The sequence below is a fragment of the Lemur catta genome, chromosome 21 (assembly GCF_020740605.2).
Source record: "Lemur catta isolate mLemCat1 chromosome 21, mLemCat1.pri, whole genome shotgun sequence".
Taxonomy (NCBI): Eukaryota; Metazoa; Chordata; class Mammalia; order Primates; family Lemuridae; genus Lemur; species Lemur catta.
The window spans coordinates 26,567,315-26,589,226 of NC_059148.1; the positions used below are offsets into that span (position 1 = coordinate 26,567,315).

The window sequence follows — 21,912 nt, forward strand, 5'->3', positions numbered from 1 at the left end:
GAACATAATCTCAGACACTTGTTAGCAAAACAGCCATTTATCAACAAAAAGGTGGGGTCCTCTCTACCAAAAGGAAAGAAAAGGGAGATAAAACAATGATGCACTTACTAGCAACAAAATAAGACAAACTAATCACAATGCAGTTTATTGACAAGACAGGGTCTTACAAATATATCATATACATGGTGGAAGGGGCATGAACAAGTCCAAAATCTTATACTCCACACAATGGCCCAGCAGGGATGTCCTTTTTAGAGATGGTTTATCAAGGGCACCCCGTGAGAGGGCAGCTCCTGATGCAGCTGCCGGAAGAGCATTGCACACCGGTTCCTCTCCTGGGTCTTCCCCAGGGTGTGGTAGAGTCTGGCCTGGAAGTAAACAACATCCCTGATCCGCTCTTTGCAGTCGACCTTTGCAAAATAGTTCTTTGCTTCATTGAGGTTCTCAATGGCGGCCTCCAGAGCTGATGGAAAATGAAAAAAATACCCCATACATTAATTCAACACTTCCCATATAGTTTTCAAAACATGGTGTCTAATTTCATTTGTTTAATATGTACCAAATACTCTTATATTCTACATTTTTTGAGGGGAAAAAAACCATTAGGATGAGGTTTTGAAAAAGGTCTTTAGTCCTGACTTGTAGCCTGGCACCTGGCTTTATGGGGTTAAAATAACCATTCATTTGCCTTCAACCCTCCTGCCAAGCATGCATGTGAAAGTGCTTTATATGCTGCATGAAATTTTGACATATGTTTGTGAACACTCAGAACGTAAATATTGTCCCAAATTTAATGTCTTTTTTTCTTCTAGGTCTTAACCTTTAGCATATTTAGGAATAGTATCACCTGACAATCTTTGTATAGCTTCCTACCTTCTGCTTTCTTCGGTGGATCATAGGAAGCTGCTGAAGCCACCTGGCACTTGGCCACCAGGAACATGGCGCGGCCTTTGTCCAGGATAGCCCCGTCAGCCAAGATGGGCTCAATGGCCATGTGGAGAAGACTTAAGGCCTGTTCCGGGATTCCGAGAATGAGCTGAAAAAGAAACATCACGGCACTGAACACACCCAAACCTACTGCCCCGCCCCGCCCCCCCCCCCAACCAGGAAGGGCTTCATTTCTGGCAGTTTTCTCCTGAATAGCTATCTCGGGCTTATCTACTCCCTGACATGTTCTACATCAAAACAGGCATCAGACTCCTAGAAAATACAGTATGTGACAGTATGATTTCACACTATGACAGATAAAGTAGGGAAAGGTTGTTCACCACAGAAAATTTTTTGTTTTTAGAGAAAGATTCACATTAATATCCTTTATATTGGTGATTCTGAGGGGTTGAACTAGATAGGTAATAAATCACTCGGGGACAGGCGTGGTGGTGCACACTTACAGTCCCAGCTACTCAGGAGACTGAAGAGGGAGGATCGCTTGAGCCCAGGAGTTCAAGACCAGCCTGAGCAACATAGCAAGACCCTGTCTCTACAAAAAAAAATAGGTGTGGTGGCACAGCCTGTAGTCCCAGCTACTTGGGAGGCTGAGGCAGGCGGATCACTTGGGCCCAGCAGTTTGACACTGCAATGAACTATGATGAGGCCTCCGAACTCTAGCCTGGGAAACAAAGCAAGACCCTATCTCAAAAAAAATAAAATAAAATCAGTAACCAAAAAAACTCCCAACAAAGAAAAGCCCAGGACTAGACTGCTTCACTGAATTCAACCAAATTACTAAAGAATTACACACATCCTTCTCAAACTCTTCCAAAAACAAAGGAAGGGGGAACACTTCCTAACTCATTTTGTGAGACCATTACCACCCTAATACTAAAGCCAAGTAAAGATACCACAAGAAAACTACAGATTGATATCCTTTATGAAGACAGATACAAAAATCCTCAACAAAATACTAGCAAACCAAATCCAGCAGTATATTAAAAGGATCATACGCCTGACTATGTGGGATTTACTCCGGGAATGCAAGGTAGCTCAATGTATGAATATGGTATATGTAATATGAATAAAAGGAAGGAAAAAGACTCGTGTGATCATCTCAATTGATACAGAAAAACATTTTACAAAACCCAATATTCTTTCATGATTAAAAACGCTCAATGAACTAGGAATAGAGGAAACTTCTTCAACATAATAAAGGGCATATATGAAAACTCTGCAGCTAGCATAACATGATGAAAGACTAAAGGCTTTCCCCCTAAGATCAAGAACAAGACAAGATGTACACTCTTGCCACTTCTATCAGCATTTTACTGGAAATTTTACCCAAAGCAATTGAGCAAGAAAAAGAAATAAAAGGTATCCAAAGGGGGATGGAAAAAATAAAACTATCTTACTATACAGATGACGTGATCTTATATGTAAAAAACTATTTTAGTATACATGCTGATGAAGTGAGCACTATAAAAAATTTAAAAAAAAAAAAAAATCCCCCAAATCTATTACAGGTAAGAAACAAATTCAGCAGGGTTGCAGGATGTAAGATCAATGTACAGCAGCAATGAACAATCTAAAAATGAAATTTAAAAAAATTTCATTTACAATAGCATCAAAAAGAATAAAATACATAGGAATAAATTTAACCAAGGAGGTGAAAGACCTGAACATGGAAAACTACAAAACACTGTTGAAAGAAATTAAAGACCTAAAAAACTAGAAAGATGTCCTGTGTTCATGGATTGGAAGATTTAATATCACATCTGGCAATACTCTGTAAATTCACCTACAGATTCAAATGTAACTCCTATCAAAGTTCCAACTACCTTTTTTGCAGAAATGAACAAGCTGATTCTAAAATTAATATGGAATTGCAAGGGACCCCAAATAGCCAAAACACCTTGAAAAAGAACAAAGTTAGAAGACTCTCTCACTTCCTGATTTCAAAACTTATTACAAAGCTACAGTAATCAAAACAATGTGGTACTGGAATAAGGATAAATAGTACAGAAAGGATAAATGTGTACAGAAAAGTTAAGGGTAGCTATTCATAATAACCAAAAAGTGGAAACAACCCAAACATCCATCATCTGATAAATAAAATGTGGTATATCCATAACACTGGAACATTGTTCGGCCATCAAAAGGAGTGAAGCACTGATACATGCTACCACTTGAAAACATTATGCCAAGTGAAAGAAACCAGTCAAAAAAGGCCACATACTATACGATTCCATTTAGATGAAATATCCAGAATAGGCAAACTCAGAAACAGAAAGCATTAGAGGTTGCCAAGGGCTAGGAAGAGGGAGGACTAGGGAGTGACTGCTTAATGGGTACAGAGTTTCATTCTTTACGTAATGAAAATACTCTGCAATTAGACAGTAATAATGGTTGCACAACACTGTCCATATTCTCAAAACTGCTGAATTGTACACTTTAAAATGGTTAAAATGGTAAATCGTATGTTACATAAATTTTCTCAAGGCAAAAAACAATCACTGAGAAAGTTGGTAAGGAACAGATTCCTGGGCTCCACCCCTAGAGATTCTGACTTGTAGGCCGGAGGCAAGACCAGGTATGAAGATATTTTTTAAATCTCCCCAATAATTCTAATGTACCATTTGGAAAACCTCTGCTTGAGTTAATAAATTTCTCCAGTGGGTTCAAAATTCAAAGTCTACTACCTGTAGGTCCTACTAGGTACCAGGGAATATAACTAGAAATAAATAGAGTCCCTTTCTTTGTGGCGTGTACTAGAGGAGAAAGAAAACAAACATAAAACACAATTTGATTTCCAAAAACTTCTAATAAACATCTCATTTCTTTCTTTCTTTTTTTTTTTTTTATTTAAAGAGATAGGGTCTTGCTGTGTTACCCAGGGTGGAGTGCAGTGGCATGACCATAGTTCCCTGCAACTTTGGACTCCTGACCTCAAGTGATCATCCCACCTCGGCTTCCCAAAGTGCTGGAAGTACAGACATAAGCCACCGCACCTGGCCCTAATTTCTTTATTCACATCCTCTTGTTGCTAAATCAAGCATCAATCGCTCTGTGCTAGCTAATCATTAATAGGATACAAGTGTCCTCACTGAAGAGGCAAGTGCCCCCTTACTAAACACACAGCTCAGGAAAGCCAGTGTCACTGGGAGGTGTCAGCCTGTCACCAGGTTCACAACTCCACAGGCTTCCTTGGAGGGCTTGCACATGGAAACTGCCTTTCCAGACTTCAGTGTTAACAAGTGAAAGCTCATTACTATCCTTTTCAATACGGAAAAAAAAAAAAAAAGAACTCACCAGTTCTTCAGCACAAATATGTGCTGTAAAAACAGAGATCGGCTTACCTGGGCAAAAGCCAAGTTCAGCACTGTTTCAGAGGCCAAGTACTGCAAACGGTACTCCTTGGAGAGGGCCAGAGCATGCAGGAGCACAGGCATCGCGATGGTAGGGGAGGAAGATCGCCAGTACAGCTCCGCCACCGACAGCAGGACACTGACGACACAAAGGAAAACATGGGATGAGAATACCCACCACCACATCTCCACGAGGTACATGAGAGACCCCTTACCTAATCACCATTTCTGTATTCTTCAATTTCTGACAATAAGTCAACAATTTTTGTAAAAGCTTATGTGCCTCTGACATTTGGTTCTGAGCTTGTAGTACAACTGCTTTTCTGAAACAAAATCAAGATAAGGACAAATGGTTATGCTGATGTTTTCCAAGTATTTTAACTATAGTCAGTTTGGGGGTAAGAATCTCCATTTTCTCAATTAGACCGTAAACCTCCCAAGGGCAAAAACTGTGCCTGATTTAATTTTTGTTATAGAAAAAAAATGTGTATATATGTATGTGTATGAATGTGTATATGTAAGCATGTATATGTATATGCACACACACATGCATGCAAGAAAAACATCTGGAATTATAGATGTTTTAATGAATAGCATGTTAGTGATTATCTCTGGGTGATAGTTATTTTATTCATTTTGTTTATCTGTATTTTATTTCTTATAATAGAAAAAGTTTTTTCTAAGCTAAAGTAAATAAATTAATGCACACAAAAAACTAATAAAAACAAAGCCATTTAAAAATTATTTTATTCTGGGGTTGGAGTTTCCACAGTTTCTTACCTATATACACCCTCTATGCCATTAAGAGCTGTGATTCCTGTAACCAGTGAATCAGCCAAATGATATTTGCCATCATTCATTGCTCTGTCAAACTGTATTTTTTGATCACACAGCATCCATAACTATTATAATAAGAAAAAAACAATTAAGTACAAAATGGCAAATGTGCACATTGTTATTCAATAGGAATACAAAAGTATTTTGGCTTCTTTAACAAATATCTGTACAACAATTCACATTTTTTTGAGATTAAATAAATTTTTTAATATTTCAAGTATGTATAGAAGCGAATAAAATAATAGATGTGTGCCAACCACCAACTTTGTCAGCTCACATTTTGCTTTATTTGCTTCAGATACTATTAGATGACACTGAAGTCTTTCGCAAATTCCATTTCTTTTTCCAAAGCAGGCACTCAGTTTGGTATTTATCATTCTCATTCATGTTTTTAATACTTTTACAACATATATATCTGCCCATAAACAATGTATAGTATGAGCTTGTATGTTTTTAAACTATGTATAAAAAAGTAATGGCATAATTGTATGCATCTTTTGACAAATTCTCTTTTAGCTCAATATAATTTTTCTGAAGGAGACTCTACAATATCCCACTTTACATTATAATAAAAAAACCTTCTTATCAGAAATAAATCCAATGCCACGCAAAAGGCAGGTTACCTGAGCATGCTGAGTATTAGGTGGAAATCGTTCCTTCAAGTGCTTTAACACTTCAGAAGCTGCAGCGAAACAGCCCTTCAAATAGACACAATTTGATTAGTACAACCTGTGTTGAAACCACACCTGCTGCACCACACACGGGATGTCAACAGGATTCATTTGTTCTTGATGGAGCAACCTGAAAGACGCTATGCAGAGTCTGCCGAATTTCAAAGGGCTATCTTTTTAAGGTTCTAATAAATTTTGTGTTTTTTTAAGTTTTGAAAATTACACAAGACATCCTCATGCTACAAAAAAACTTACAAAATACATGTAAACAATAAGAAAAGACAAATTACTTTTAATCCCACCAAAGATAATCGCAGTTAATGTTTTGACATATCTCTTTCTAGGCTTCTTTTATGGACATAAATATAAAATATACAAATATTCCAAAATAGGTACATATACTGTTTTTATAAATTTTTTTACAGTACTGAAAATGAGAGGCACTCAATAAATAGTTTTTGAATGAATCAATCCTTCCAATGTCAATAAATACAAATCTATATAGTCATTTTATTAGGTAAACAAATTATGGTACATCAAAATAGTCTGCTAGTTTTGGATATTTTGGTTGTTTCTAATTTTTTCCATTTAAAAAATGATACAGTGATTATCTTGGTGCATATAGCTTTGCACACTTGTCCAGTTATTTTGATATAAAATCTTGGAAGTACTAATAGAAATGCTAGGCACTTTTAAGTTCTTTGAGATATATTGCTAGATTACCCTCTAGAAATGTACCAAGTACTTTTATATCAGCATTCTGGGCTCCTCTCCTCTGCTAGTACATCTTTGCCTATTTGATTGGTGAAACTATTTTAACTGCTTTACATTTAATTTCAATGACTAGACTGAAATTTTTTCATGTTTTGGGGTCATTTCTGCTTTTTTTGTGAATACATTCATGTCTTTTTTACATTCTTATATTGTTGGGATGTTTATCTTTATCTTATTGACCCCAAAAGCTTTTCAATTTATCTCAATCCTTCATGAGGTAATGCACTTTCTGTTTATATAGAAGCTCAGTTAGACTGCAAATGAACTTTTATTTGAAGTAAATGGACATTACATTGAATTACAATAAAAGATCATTTATCTTCTTATTCCTGTGATTTTAACTGGCTAGTCTTGCCAATTATTTTCATGACTGCCATGGGGATTTGGGCATATGGACCTAGGTGGGTTGTCAAACCTTCGGGCCAAGTGGAAAGAACAGTACACACACTGCAGTATCCTCCAAAACATTCCCACTGTGACCTGCCTTTCCTGAGGCCGTGAGAGGAATGACACAAGATGAAGCAGAGTCACGCGGAGAGAGCAAAGGGGCTGGCAATCTTAGGAAAAAAGGCTCACTCTACTTCCTCTGAGTTGCAGAAAGAAGATCAGAAAGCTGTTCAGAGCCCCATGACTTCTCATAGGCTCACCCAAGCCCCAGCCACTGCCATACCACAAAGCAAAGGACAGCACCCAGTTCATGTGTAGGACACAAAGGAAATTAGAGTAATTGGAGACTCATGATAAGGCTGCCTTATCGTGCCTTAAGGCCCGGCCACCTGCCTACCTGCTCCGCGTGTAGCTCTGCAAGGTGGCAGAGAGCGACGGCAAACGACTCGGTGTTGTTCTGCTGCACTCCTGCGTTCACCGACTCCAGGCTGTTCATGCTCAGCAGCATCTGGGCTTGCTGTAGTGCCATGGTGCTGGGTGAGGAGAACGGACAGGATTTTCCTTCAGTCAGTAGACCCGGGCTGCCCCTTAGCCACACCCATCAGTTATCTTGAGTGGAAACGCAAGGACGATAAACCCCTCTGCAGGTCCTGGCTTTGTGGGAGCAGCTGCCTCCCAATGCCAGCGGTCCTGCCCTCAGGACCAGGAGAGCGAAAAAGCATCCTGACGTGCAGCCCCAAAGGAAACATACAGTGGTTACAGCACAACTGGAAGATCTAAGCTCTCCGATTCCCCATCCCACCCCCACCCCAACCCGATTTTCCCTGTGGTCACAGTATGTTAATTAATTTTCACGGGTAAATTCAGACCCGATGCCATCCTGGCACCGGCTGCTCTGGCAATGTAAGCAGTGGCCAGTGTCTGCAGCTGTCTCAGAGCACACCGTGCCAAAAAATTATCTGAAATACAAAAACAAGACTGGTAAAATAGTCACTTCCTTTCCTGACTGAATTCCTAGAAAGAGTAGATTGTCTAGATGGGTGAGGTAGCAACAGGGCTCCAGGATTAAAATCTGCTTCAGAAGTTTACTCCCAAGCTAAAGTTAGCTAAATGGAAAAGTAAACATGAAGCTGGCAATATTCCAGAGAAAACACCTTGGTTAACACAAAAGCAACTGTCTTTACACAACAGCTTTGGGGTTCAGGGGATGCTTTACTGAAGTGACCGTGGACCACACCTCCTGCGAACAGGAAGAGACGTTCCTGTCTCAGAGCAGAGGAGCACAGTGCTGGGAGTCAGATGACCTGGGTTGGAGTCCTGGCTCTGGCACTTGTTAACTACATTTGTGATCTTGGGTAGATCAAGATCAAGTGAACCTTGGTTTACTCATCCCAGAATGGAGATCATCCATCAGTTACCTCACAGAGGAGCTGAGAGGGATAAGTAAGAACATGCACGGGAAAAAATTTTGCAAAGTCACTGCAAAACACAAAATGTTTTTACACTATAAAACATTCTGTCTAACCCCCTGCATGAACAACTTCTACCAAAGTGGGGGGGAAACCTTGTCCATGTGGCCTTTCACAGAAGCAGTTTGCTAGTTCCTGCTTATCTCCGAAGGATTCGCCCCTCACAGCCTTGGCAATCTGCTTGAAGACTTACCTGCGGCCATACAGCCTCCAGATGGCCGTTTTCTGTGCAATGCTGATATCGATGAGCTCCGACAGGCTGTGTTTCCAGTGCAGGAGGTCAGAGTCCTTTAGGGCATCCATCAGCTTGTTTGCCGTCTTCCCAGCGAAAGCTCTCTGTTGAACAAGGGACTGTATTCCCAGGGAGGCGAGGTACTAAGGGGACAGATATACCCACGACCCAAGATAGAGATTACATGACAGAATTTGTTTGCTCTTCAGAAATGTGGTGGATTTCACATTTCAGCACATGCACAGTGACAGCACTATTTAAAAGGAAAGTACCTACAACCTGACCTTAACCCTGATCCATGTGAGATGTGTTCCTGAATAACTGGGGCTGGAAGAGAGGCAGAGGGGACACGGAAAACAGCCAGCAGGGCTTTGGCATTAGATGAACCTGGACTTAAACACTGCCTCTGCTACTTACTGTGTGACTTAGGGCCAGTCACTTAGCTTCTTAGCTATGCCTCAGCTTCCTCATCTGTAAATGGGCATCAAACCTATCATAAAGAATTGTTGTAAGGATTACAATGAAATAATATATGTCAAACAGTGCTGGGCACATTATGTAATAGGAGATCAAAAAAGGATGCTTATCATGAGCAACAGAGTTATCTTTTCATTAACTCCTGGTATAATCTTCAAGAATGAAAGCTCAACTAAAGAGAGTCAGCTTGAGTCCGTAGCAAAAACTGTACTTAAGAAGTCTGTCATTCATTTCAAGGAGCCACTTTTGTCATTACCATCAATTCTGAACATTTAAGTTTCCTTTCCCAGAAGTGAATCACATGGACAATTTACAGATTTTAAAAGCACAGATGTTAAATTACTACACATAATTACTTTCAATTTTATTGAAGTTTGTCTCAAACTTTATGAGACAGGATGCTTAAGCTGTCACACTGCGTATGCTCCGGTTTTCAGCAGACGTTTTTGAGAGAATAAGGTTATTAAAGCAACAGGAATCTAGATTCTAACCATCATCACGACTTCGTGTGTGTGTAGATATTGCCCTTTCAAGGCTCCTCACTGTATGTCATTGACGACTATAATTCAGGTCCTTCCCTGTCACTCAGAATCACAAAGGACAAAGCTGCCTGTCAGGTTTACTGGTTCCTGGCTTTGTTTATTGTTTAAAACAAGGATCAGCAAACTTGTTCTATATGGGGCCAGAGAGTAAAATAATTTAGATTTCGCAGGCCATATTTGGTTTCTGTTGCATATTCTTCTTGTTTTCTCCCCCCAATCATTTAAAAATCTAAAACCCATTCTTAACTTGAAGACCATAAGCAGACAGAGAGCCAGATTTGGCCCAAAGGCTGTAAAGTCTGCCAATCCCTGGTTTAAAAACAAGCCTTTCCTAAAATTTATCTAAGTGCTAAATATGTGCTAAATTAATGTTGCTTAATAAACCAAACAAAGATTTATCAAGGTGATCAATGGAACTTCCACAGACGTCATTAGGATAAAGGGAACAGAGAGAAACCTACCAGAATTTAGTGGTTTGATTAATAATTAAAGTCATATGAAACTACCAAGAATAAAACCACACATTGAAGTACCCATTCTAAGTCTGTCATTGGTTCATGACAGAGGTAGGTGGAAAAAGAGATAAAGGCTCAATACCATTTATGGAAACAATCTCACAGAAAGATGAGCCTTACCGGTAACCCAAAATGTACTGCTTTCTTCACAGAATGCTCCAGAAGAACATAGCTATCGGCTCTCTTCTGCCCCAGTACATAAAGCCAGCTCTGGCGAGAGAAATCATCGAAACATATCATAACAATGGTAATGGCTAATGTGCTAGGGAAATATCAGTATGGTTGGTTACAAGAAAGCATTAAAAGGGGACCAAGTAAATCCTCCAAAATACCCTCATGAATTATGAACCTAAATGAAACCTATCAGACATACTAAAACCAGACTGAAATAAATAAGCCATTGATCTGCTTCACCTCTGACAGTTGTGAGTGGCAGGTAGTTCAGAAAAAAAGCATAAAGCCCCCATGTGGCCTATCATTGAGAAAGAGACTCTTGAGTGATTGTTAAGTGGCTTCTGTGTTCTACTTGTGCTTGGCGATTATGCTTTTATAGGACAACATCTCACCCAGTTACTAGGTGTAGCATACATCTTTTTGTTAATGCCAATGTTAAATGTAATCATTTAAAGGTTTACTCTTTCTTCACGGCAAGCTGTATTAAACTTTGTAGATAAGAAATGTCCCAGAAGCAGAACAGACGTCATGAATTAATAAAGATAAATAAATATGGGTTGCATTTTCTGAATTCCCATGACCACCTAACTAGTTTCCCTTTGCCGCCAAAGACATTTGCTCCAATTCAAACGGGACCCTTCCAAAGGCCTTCCAACCGAACCCATGAGCAAAACTCCCAAGACCAGAGGATGGCCTCACCAAACAATGCTGGAGACACACGTGATCATTGGACTCCTGGGCAATCCTAATTGCCTCCTGCAGGGCGAGCTCTGCCTGTTGACTAATGACAGACTGAACATTAATATCTCATTAACAATCACAAACATGCACAAGCAACAGCAGCAGGAAGTCAACTGTACACAATTCATCCAAGGGCAGGTCTCTGGGTTGGAAGTTGTGACTATTTATGGGCTTGTTCTCTCACAGGGGCACCCCGACCCCAGCAGCAGGAAACATTAACAGCAGAGATATAGGACGTGTCTCTTCTTCTAAGGTGAATTTCTACTAGAAGGCACAAAGGAAAAGCTTTATCTCTGCTCCTAAGATGTTTATCTTAACTGTCCATTGCTGAGGGGAGGGGTAAAGAGAGGACATAATATTTTACTTTACATTACATTCCCTTCTGCATTGTTTGAATTTTTTTTTACTATGTGCAATTGTGACTTTTATTATCTTTTCAAAACTAGTTTTAAAAAATATTTTGAGGATTCCCACTTCTGAGATTTTATTTCCTTTAAATCTCTGTTCAAATATTAAGTTGGCAGAGATCAAGGAAGGTTGACCTGATACCTTAATATTTAAACAGATTTACAAGTTGAGGGAGTGAGTGATCTGTGCACATTGCTGAAGTGTTCTTATGAAAACAAGAGCATTCCCCGTCACCACTCTCGAATCTCTTGTGCTGATCGATCACTACGTGACATATAACAATTACCTTTAGCATTTCCTATGGTCTTTCTCGCCACTAGAAGCTCCATAACAGGAGTTTTTTCTCTTTTTTCACTGCTGTAACCCCAGCACCTAGAATAGTGCCCAGTATACAGCAGATGTTCAACAAAGAACTACAAATATTTTTAAGAAATCTTGCCCAGGTGCAGTAGCTCATGCCTGTAATCCTAGCACTTTGGGAGGCTGAGGTGGGAAGACTGCTTGAAGCCAGGAGTTCGAGAGCAGTCTGAGCAAGAGAGACACCCTGTCTCTACAAAAAATAGAAAAATTAGCTGGGCATGGTGACACATGCTTCTAGTCCCAGCTACTGAGGAGGCTGAGGCATGAGGATTGCTTGAGCCCAGGAGATTGAGGTTGCAGTGAGCTATGATGATGCCAACTGCACTCTAGCCCAGGCAACAGGGCAAGAGTCTTGTCTCCAAAAAACTAAATAAAGATTATTTGTATCTAGAAGGCTGTATACAAATTTCTAAATCCTAGGGGAAAGTTTTTAAATTGTTTAAACAGCTCATTGGAAAATATTACAAATGGTGTTGCTATTATTTATGAATACATAAGAAATGAAAGGCCCTGATCAAGGGGTTATTAAAGCTGAGCAGACAAAAAGAAGTTAGTTATTACAAGATATTGTAGAATCTCACAAAATCATGGACTTTGGAGCAGCCTTAAACATTTTTGGGCACAACTATCAATCTGATGCTTGAATGCCCTTAATGACACCCCTGGTGTAGGCTCAAGCACTCCACTGACCCCTTCCTCAGAGAGTTCTATAAGGGGAAACGTCTTCCTTATAATGAGCAAAAATATTTTGCCCTTTAACTTGTACCTACCAGGTCTCGATCTTCTCTAGTAGCCACAGCTTCGACCAGTCTAAGCCCTTTTCTCATGACCTTTTACTACATGAAGATGTCAAACACATGCTTGGCTAAATTATTTTTTCTCCAGACCAAACATTCTCACATCTACCACATTATTTATATGGCATGGCTTTGAATGTCTCAATGCCCTGAGACTGTCCCTGACCCAAACTCCAGCTTATCTATGTCCCTTTTAAACCTTGACAACGAGAAATTAATAGAATTCCCTAGGTGTTGCCTGGCCCACAGAGAAAGGGATAGAAGTCTCAGTTCTCGAACTTTGGACGTTGCATTCCCATTAATATACCCTAGAGCCTCTATTCAAAGATGACTGTAGCAGAAACCACATTTCTCTCAATCTGTAAAAAGCCCAGGGGAAGGGGCCTCTTGCAATTAGTAATTTCTTACCTTTCACCATTATTCTCCTTATTTCATTGTTCCCAAGATAACTTCCATGCTTTGAAAGATTTTTTATATACTTAACTCTATTTACTAAATAATAATTGATTTTCCTATTTCTATTCATTAAAAACACTGATGTATCTAGGCAACAGAATAAACCAGTGTCACTTCACTAAGCTGCCTGAATTCTATCCAAAAGCAAGCGTGTGACTTTCAATAAGCCTGTGTAGTCTTTCATCTAGTAAAGGCACAAATGTCTTTTGGCTTTTTGAAATACTGAAAATAGCTTTTGCATCCTCATTATTACCTCTGAAAAATCCTTTAGGGACTCTCTGGCCTAATGACCTAATTTCCTTTTCACTGAATGGCTTTGTTCTTAGAAGGAATGAAAGAGGGCGGGCACTAAGACAGCAACGCTAAATAACGACACCAGGGGGCAGACTATTTAGGTAGCCGGTTTAACATTAACTTGTTCAGGGCAAAAAGGTTCCCTCTTTGGAAGTTATTGACCAGTCCAGGCTGAAGAGTCTCTTCCTTTTCTTCTTCCTTTTTTTTTTAATACATTATTTTTTTAAATGCATCTCAGTTAACTTCTGAGAGTTAGATTCTTCAATTTCTGTACAGAGAAAAGCGTCTATAAACTTACTAGTGCCCGAAGCGGCAGTGCAGGGCCGCCAAGTTCAGAGCAGCGTATCTCAAGCTCCGGCCATAACCCTCTTCCCCATTACTTTTGCTTTCACCTCCAGTGAGAATCAGGCGGTCAAAATAATGAAGGAGACTGTGTGTTGAACTGAAAACATCTTGGACGCGGAGGTTGTTTAAGTAGCTGAGATAATGCTAAAACAAGAAATAATCAACATATTTTAAATGTTCTCTACCTCTTGTGCAAGACTACTGCAGAGTTCCACTGGAGGCAAGCATTCTTGTGTCCTCTACCCTTCTAACAAGACGATCATAGTTTTAACTTAACCTTTTCCCTACAGGCAAAATAAAGTGGGTTCAAGACCCATTGGTTTGGCATAGTCCCTGCCCCACACCCGGAGGGAGTCCACAAGAAAACCAGGAGTTTCATTCATATTTGTGTCAGTTTTATCCTTAACCTACATCCACTATGACACCAGTTACATTAGGACCTATGAGTGATAGATGAGGGCAGTGGGCCTCACCTAGTTCAGATATTAAGGAGCACTGAGAGTTCAAAATTAGAGATCTTAAAACCTGAATTCAGATATGTTATAAAATCAATTTTTCTAAATGTCCAAGTTAAAACACAGTGAGACTCTTATAGTTTACTAAGGTAGTTATTTTCTTTTCTTTTTTTTTTTTTTTTTGAAGCACTGAATTAAACTTTCCTCCTGATGTGCAGATACCAGTTCCTGAGAAGCCAAACAGATATATATCTACACATGGATAAAATCAGATGTCAAATCCAAAAATAATACTATGAAGAAAGTTTTCAGAGTAAGAAAAGCCAATAAAGAATGGGATTATTGGAACTTTAAAAACAAATAAACACTCACAAAAAAGGAGAAAAGAAAAGAGGTTTTCAGGCCCCAAACTTTTTTTTTTTTGGTAAGTCTACACTATCATCTCCAGTTAGAAATTCACATTATCAGAGAGATGATGAATGGAAGAGAACATTAACAGATTGAAGAAATCCTCTATTTCCGGGGAGAGTGGGGAGAGCTTTGCAACCTACACTTAGTTGTTTACTTGCAAATAACATGATTTCTTTCAAGAACGTGGGCCAATGGACTGATCTTCATTTGCATGGCTATTTGATATAAAGAGCGGCCTGGTGATTCCTTTCCAACTCAGCAAATTCTGGGAAAGACTTACCGCTTCAGCAAAATCAGGATTAAATTTCAACAAGTTGTTCAATTCTTTCTGCAAGGCAGCTGGAGTGAGGGCTTTAGTCTCATCATTCTTTAACAAAGCAGCCTGAAATTTAAATATGACAACTCAGTAGAAAGAAATGATCAATAAGCATGTAGAAATATGTACTAACTAGCATCACCTGATTACTTTTCTTTTCTTGAGACAGAGTCTCACTCTGTTGCCTGGGCTAGAGTGCCGTGGCATCAGCCTAGCTCACAGCAACCTCAAACTCCTGGGCTCAAGTGATCCTTCTGCCTCAGCCTCCCAAGCAACTGGAACTACAGGCATGGACCACCATGCCTGCCTAATTTTTTTTCTATATATTTTTAGTTGTCCAACTAATTTCTTTCTATTTTTAGTAGAGACGGGGTCTTACTCTTGCTCAGGCTGGTCTCAAACTCCTGAGCTCAAATGATCCTCCTGCCTCGGCCTCCCAGAGTGCTAGGATTATAGGCCTCATGATAGGCCTCGCTAGGATTATAAGAGCTCACCACCGTGCCTGGCCTAAATACAGAATTTACGTACCTGTTGAGAAAGAAAAAATTCTGCTTGTTTCTGGGACAGAGGCCCACTGCAAGATACTTCCTCTTCTCTGGAAAAAATAAAAACAAAAATAGTAAGAAATTACACACAGGAGTCAACTTCCTGGATCTGGAGGGGCAAAAATGGCAGAGCCAGCCAACAAACCCTGAATGAATGAGGATTTACTATACACGAAATTATACTGTTTCACAGAAGAAGGATCCCTGCCAGAAAAACCCAAGTTACCTTACAGATACATCAAGTTCTTCTTTTTCCATTTTTCTTTCACCCTCCTCTCTACTGGTCAGTTCCATATCAGCATCTTCTACTGTCTTTTTCTCACCGTATTGGAAGTACCGTTGAAGGGCAGTATACAGTTTATACACTTGGCTGAAAGAAAGCTTACTGTAGGCCAAGATCATGTGACGCAGAAATAAACCTACAAAATAAGACCATAGACAAAGTGAAAGCATTAACAGAAATCCAGGCTACACCATGACGATGACTATTTGTCACAATTCTTCCTTAAAAAGAATCAAAAAGAGGCACTTGCAGTTGCCACTCCCTCCTTCTGGAATGTTCTTCCTCTGTCCTTTACAAAGCTGCTTTCTTCTCTTATTCAGGGCTCAGCCATCCCACCCCACCACCATCTCTATCCCCAAAGCCTCCATTTTACTTTCTTCTTAGCTGTTTTAACTATCTGAAATTATCTTTCTTATTGGTTTACTTTTACAGTCTGATCCCCCACCAGACAGTAATCTCTGTAAGAGGAAATTCCATGTCTATCCTGTATAATCCAGAGCCCAGCACATAGGAGGAAATTGAGAAATAACCAATGTTGAATAACATAATAGTTACCATGCAAAAAGCCAGATGGATAGAGCACAGATACAAAGCTAATAGAAAAGCATCAAAGAAATAATACGTACGTCCTCACCTTGTATACCATATCAATAATATATTTTTACTTACCTCTCTTCATAAGTCTGGTTGGTGACCCTCACTTACAGTTGTACCATGCAGGCAAGTGATCCAGAGGACTGTGAGAAAGAGCTGGGAAACCCTAAAAACCCCAGGACCAGTCTTGGTCTCTGACTATTGTAGACAAAAGAGAAGGTGCTTTTCCACAAATATGTAAATATAGATCAAAATGGCAAGGCAATAAATACAAACTACAACATGTCCAACATCCCCACTATGTTTGTTCACAGATATAGCAGAGTAATGATAGATATGATTTAGAAAGCTGTTCCCTTCAACGAAAATACTCTCTGCTCTTCTTAGAAGAGTTTCATACCTACTACACTTGTTTTGTGAACCTCTGGTTCAGTTCCAGAAAAAGAATCTGAAAGGTCATCAAAAAATTGTTCCATATCCTTCAACTCGCCTTCAGCCATCAGTTTGATTCTGAATGAGAAAATTTGAGGTGTATATTTTAGGAAGGCCCTTTGAACATCTTCCCTCATTTCATATTCCTCAATTATATAAAATAAGTCTATTAATATTTTAAAGGCAATTCAAGGATTTATATAAAATGGTGGCTCATAAAACAAACTTCATAATCCAAAATGTTACTCTCGTATTTCTGAAAATTATCATTGCTGTTTTCTTGATCAAAAAATTTGCCAAAGTATCACATCAGCCAGTAAAAATGGAATACTCTGCAACAACTAAAAAGAATGACGTAGATCCAACAGAATAACAAGTTTTGTGGAAAAAAACCTAAATAACAGTATGTTTAATGTTATCCATATTTTAAAAAAATTAAGGTACTTAGGAAACAACTTAGAATAATAAAGATAGCTTTTTTAAAAGAATTAATTACCACATGCCCTTTTTAAATTTTCATCTACCTTGACACCATTTTGTATGTACAGAAGAAAATGAAGTTTACCTGATCTGTACTGAATTTGCCAGCTGTGGACAAGAGTCTTCAATTAATTTGTATAGTTTTGACAGAGTAATATCTGGGCCCTGGGTAAAGAAGAGATAGGAAGGTTATGGATAAATTTTAAAGAGCTAGAGATTGATAAGGAACTGCAAACATAAATTCATTTATCAACCTGATGCTGTAACAATCATTCCAAACATGAAATCTCAAATCAAGGTTTGTCTGTCTACCTAAAACACTAATGTAATACCTAACATTTGCATAGTGTTTTTGTTTAGTCAGTGATCTAAAATAGAAAAAAAACTTTTAATAAAGAGTTAAATTATGCTGCTTTTCTTACTGTGAAATATAATGCAGCCATTAAAAAGACTATTCAAATGGACTGACACGGAAAGATCTCCAAGACTTGTTAAGTGAAAGGAGCAAGCTGTAGAAGTAGCATTTATGTAAAGAAAATGAAATTAAATTAAAAGCATATACATTATACATACACCTATAATCATATGCATCTAGAAAGATCCATTCCAAACTGGTACTCAATAAATAGTTGAAAGAATTAATATTAATGATAATCTCTGAGAGAGAACAGGATTGGACAGCATGCGGAAGAACTATAACCTTTCACTCCATCACTTTTTGTATTACTGTACTTGAAGTTTTTACAACGGAACTTTGTATATTAGTTGAGTAGTTAAAAATTAACTACTAATTTTAAAAGTCAAACAGTTAGCGAATGAGTTGAGGTCTGGTTGGAACGTTACTAGATTAATTGTATGTACATATTTTTTAAACCAAATTTTACCTTTACATTAGTAAATTATTAAATGATAAGCCAATTTTTTTTTTTTTTTGAAACAGGTTCTCCCTCTGTTGCCTGGGCTAGAGTGCAATGGCATCATAAGAGCTCACTACAACCTCTGTAACCTCAAATTCCTGGGCTCAAGCAATCCTCCTGCCTCAGCCTTCCAAGTAGCTGGGACTACAGGCACTCGCCATCACACCAGGCTAATTCTTCTATTTTTTGTAGAGACAGAGTCTCTCTCATGCTGGTATCAACTCCTGACCTCAAGCGATCCTCTCCCCTCAACCTCCCAAAGGGTGCTATGATTACAGGTGTGAGCCACCACACCCGGCCAATATGCACACTTTGATTAAAACTACAGGCCGGGCACGGTGGCTCATGCCTGTAATCCTAGCTCTGGGAGGCCGAGGCGGGTGGATTGCTCGAGGTCAGGAGTTCGAGACCAGCCTGAGCAAGAGTGAGACCCCCGTCTCTACTAAAAATAGAAAGAAATTATCTGGCCAACTAAAAAAATATATATACAAAAAAAAATTAGCCGGGCATGGTGGCTCATGCCTGTAGTCCCAGCTACTCGGGAGGCTGAGGCAGTAGGATCGCTTAAGCCCAGGAGTTTGAGGTTGCTGTGAGCTAGGCTGATGCCACGGCACTCACTCTAGCCCGGGCAACAAAGTGACACTCTGTCTCAAAAAAATAAAAAAATAAAAAAATAAAAAAAAAATAAAACTATATAGTAGTCAGCCAGACAAAAAACCAGAGAGGAGAATCCCAGATAGCAAAAAATAGCATGGGCAAGGCAGGAAAGTGAGAGTTAAGACACTAGGATTACTGTTTCTTTTCCCTATTTACCAAAATTTTAGTATTATGACTTTTTTTTTAACAATGGGGGGAAATGCACTTATAATAATAGTAATGTGGCTAGGACTGAGGGGAAATGCACTTATAATAATAGTAATGTGGCTAGGACTGAGAGCTACGAGTTAAAGACAGTGCCCCTTTTATTTAACTTGGCAAGCCTCTTAACCACAGTATCCTCCATTCCCTCCTCCTCCCATTCCCCTCTCCCACAAATACAAGTGATGAATTTTATAATTTTTTTTCTTTTTATCTAGTTTTTTCTTTACTATATTTCCCAGTTGGATCTGGAGACTCCTAAGATTTTTTTTAATCCTTTATAAACTATATTGAGGGGCAGAAATGCAACTCTGAGTACTAATTTTACTAGATTTACCTCTTAAGATCATATAATTTGGGGGCCCAGGACCCCAAAGCTCTGTTTCTGCCACCAATTCCTCAACAGACAACTGCTCAACCTCCAAGGCCCAGCTTAACACCTCCCTTTATCTAAGAAGTCCTCTCCATTCACATAAGTACACTCATCCACCTCTAGGAAGGCATATCACATTTCATTTATTTCACAAATAACTAACCAGGCACTGTGCTAGGTTTTGGGGATACAAGGGTGAACAAAAACAGGACAAAGTACTGACCTCATGGAGGTTACAGTCTAGTGGGGGAGAGAGACATCAATCACATAATCACACAAATAAATGGAAAAACCATGATTGACAGGGGAAGGTATATGCCCTATAAGAACGCATTCAAATGAAAATATTATTACAGCTAACATTGATTGAGCATTTACTATGTGCTAATAACACAGTTTCTATTATTGTTCCCATTTTACATAGAGAAAGCTGAGACCCAAATAGATTAAGGAACTTGCCTGAGAGAAGGCTAGTACAGTGGTGCTACAACCTGAGTCTGAAAAATGAAACAAAACACCAAGTGCTTAGCTCACAGCAAGTATTCAATCAATGCTCCTTATTAGTTTTATGTCATTTTTACTATTTATTACGGTCCTCTAGGGTAGGGAACCTGTGTGATTCAACTCTGAGTATCCAACGCTCAAGACTGTGTGTAGCCCCTTTTATAGAAGACGGAGGATCTGAGAATATAACTGTCTCCTAGTCATTCAGCTAACAAATACTGGCGCCAGACGTGAACCTGCAAAAAAACATGCATGTAAAGCGCCTGGTCTACCATAAACGCTTAGTAAGTGTAAGCTGGAAGTATTAGTTATCTTTATTTTTTTCACGTTCCTCCAGGGCAGGGGGAGCATCTGATGACCCCCATCCCCCCAGGCCTTGAGCAGTGTCCAGCACGGAGCAGGTGCTCTGTGAAAGTTTGCTGAATGAGCGGGAGTCATCTGGCGCCTCTCACCTGCAGCAGTGGCAGGAGAAGCAGGTTGAGCCTCCGCCGCTCCATGAGGCTGATGGCGCCCTCGCCCGTGCGGCCCATCTCGTTCAGCAGCACCAGCACCGCGATCTTATAGGGCGTCACCCACTCCTTGATGCCGAACACGTTGGCGTGCACCACCCCGTTGGTCATCATTGGATTGAAGTAGAGGCTCTCGTGGACGCTGGCCATAACGTCCCGAGACTAAGTCCCGGGACCCCGCCGCGCGCCGCGCCCCACGTTCACCTCAGGGTACGACACAACCGCCTTGAAGTCTCCGCCCGCCACGGCCATATCCCAGAAAACTGGCATCCTCGCGCTCGCTGCAAGCCATCGGCCACTCAGAGCAGCCCGTCAGAGCACATGAGAGAGCTACAGCCAATCAGAACGTTCAGGAGTGCGATGCGAGGTGGGGCAAAGGCGGTGCAACAAAAAACATTCCCTACGGAAACTCCAGCGTAGGAGAGCAGGTTCCCAGAGGACCTGGAGGATGAAAGGGAGAGTGGATGATGCTTGGGGTCTGCGGTTGAAGGGACTGAGGGGCTGCCCATTTGTTCATTTGAATTTTTTTTTTTTTTAATTTAGAGACGGGGTCTTGTAATGTTGGCCAGGCTGGAGTGCAGTGGCTGTTCAGAGGCGTGAGGCCTGGCGAACTCCTGTGCTCAAGCCATCCCCCTCCCTTAGCCGTCCAGTAGCTGGGACTACAGGCCCAGGCCACCGCGCCTGGCTTGTTCATTGAATTTAAAAACAATTCAAATATGATTTTAAAATGATTGTCTTTAAAAGTAACAAAATTACATTTGCACTTTTAAATTATGTATTCGATTCATTATGTTAGTTTTTAAACTCAAATGTTTCTTTGTCTTTTTTTTTTTTTTTAAGCAGTTGGTCTCACTGTCCCCAAGCTGGAGTGCAGTGGTGTGATCATAGCTCGAACTGTAGCCTCGAACTCCTGGCCAAAAGAGATCCTCCCGCTTCAGCCTCCCAGCGCTCAGCTCTTTATTTTAAGATAGAAATATAAGTCCAGCCGTTGTGGCTCACGCCTGTAATCCTAGCACTTTGGGAGCTGAGGTGAGAGGATCGCTTGAGGTCAGGAGTTCCAGACCAGCCTGAGTATGATCGCTTGAGGTCAGGAGTTGGAGGCCAGCCTGAGTATGAAGGAGACCCCATCTCTACAAAAAATACAAAAATTAGCCAGCTGTGGTGGCACGTGCCTATAGTCCTAGCTACTCCAGAGGCTGAGGCAAGAGGATCCCTTGAACCCAGGAGTTTGACGTTGCAGTGAGCTATGATGACACCACTGCACTCTAGCCTGGGCAACAGAGCAAGATCCTGTCTCAAAAAAGATAAAAATAAATGATAATAATAATAAGGTTTTTAAAAAGAAGGTAAACAATATCACCTTCCTGTGGTGAGTCTGTTTCCTATCTAATAAACTACAAAATCCGTAGTCTGCAATTCAAAGCCTTCCAAAATTAATCCGCAGCCAATATTTTCAAT

The 21,912-nt window shown here is 39.9% G+C and overlaps 1 protein-coding gene across 2 annotated transcripts; it reads right to left on the minus strand.

The window, feature by feature from the left end:
- Positions 1 to 129: 129 nt before the first annotated feature.
- Positions 130 to 20,726, minus strand: ANAPC5 (anaphase promoting complex subunit 5). 2 transcript variants are annotated; one of them, XM_045534880.1, is made up of 17 exons: positions 20,398 to 20,726; positions 17,379 to 17,458; positions 16,782 to 16,891; positions 15,731 to 15,923; positions 15,488 to 15,554; positions 14,924 to 15,025; positions 13,731 to 13,921; positions 11,076 to 11,157; positions 10,323 to 10,412; positions 8,630 to 8,811; positions 7,365 to 7,500; positions 5,759 to 5,833; positions 5,079 to 5,200; positions 4,514 to 4,621; positions 4,290 to 4,437; positions 874 to 1,036; positions 130 to 463 (listed from the first exon to the last, which is right to left on the minus strand). In XM_045534880.1, exons 1-17 carry the CDS (start codon positions 20,602 to 20,604, stop codon positions 252 to 254), a joined length of 2,268 nt encoding a protein of 755 aa, XP_045390836.1. In that variant the 5' UTR covers positions 20,605 to 20,726; the 3' UTR covers positions 130 to 251. The 2 variants fall into 2 exon arrangements, with proteins under 2 accessions (XP_045390836.1, XP_045390838.1); XM_045534882.1 differs by having other exon boundaries at positions 8,630 to 8,772; positions 20,398 to 20,716.
- Positions 20,727 to 21,912: the final 1,186 nt, after the last annotated feature.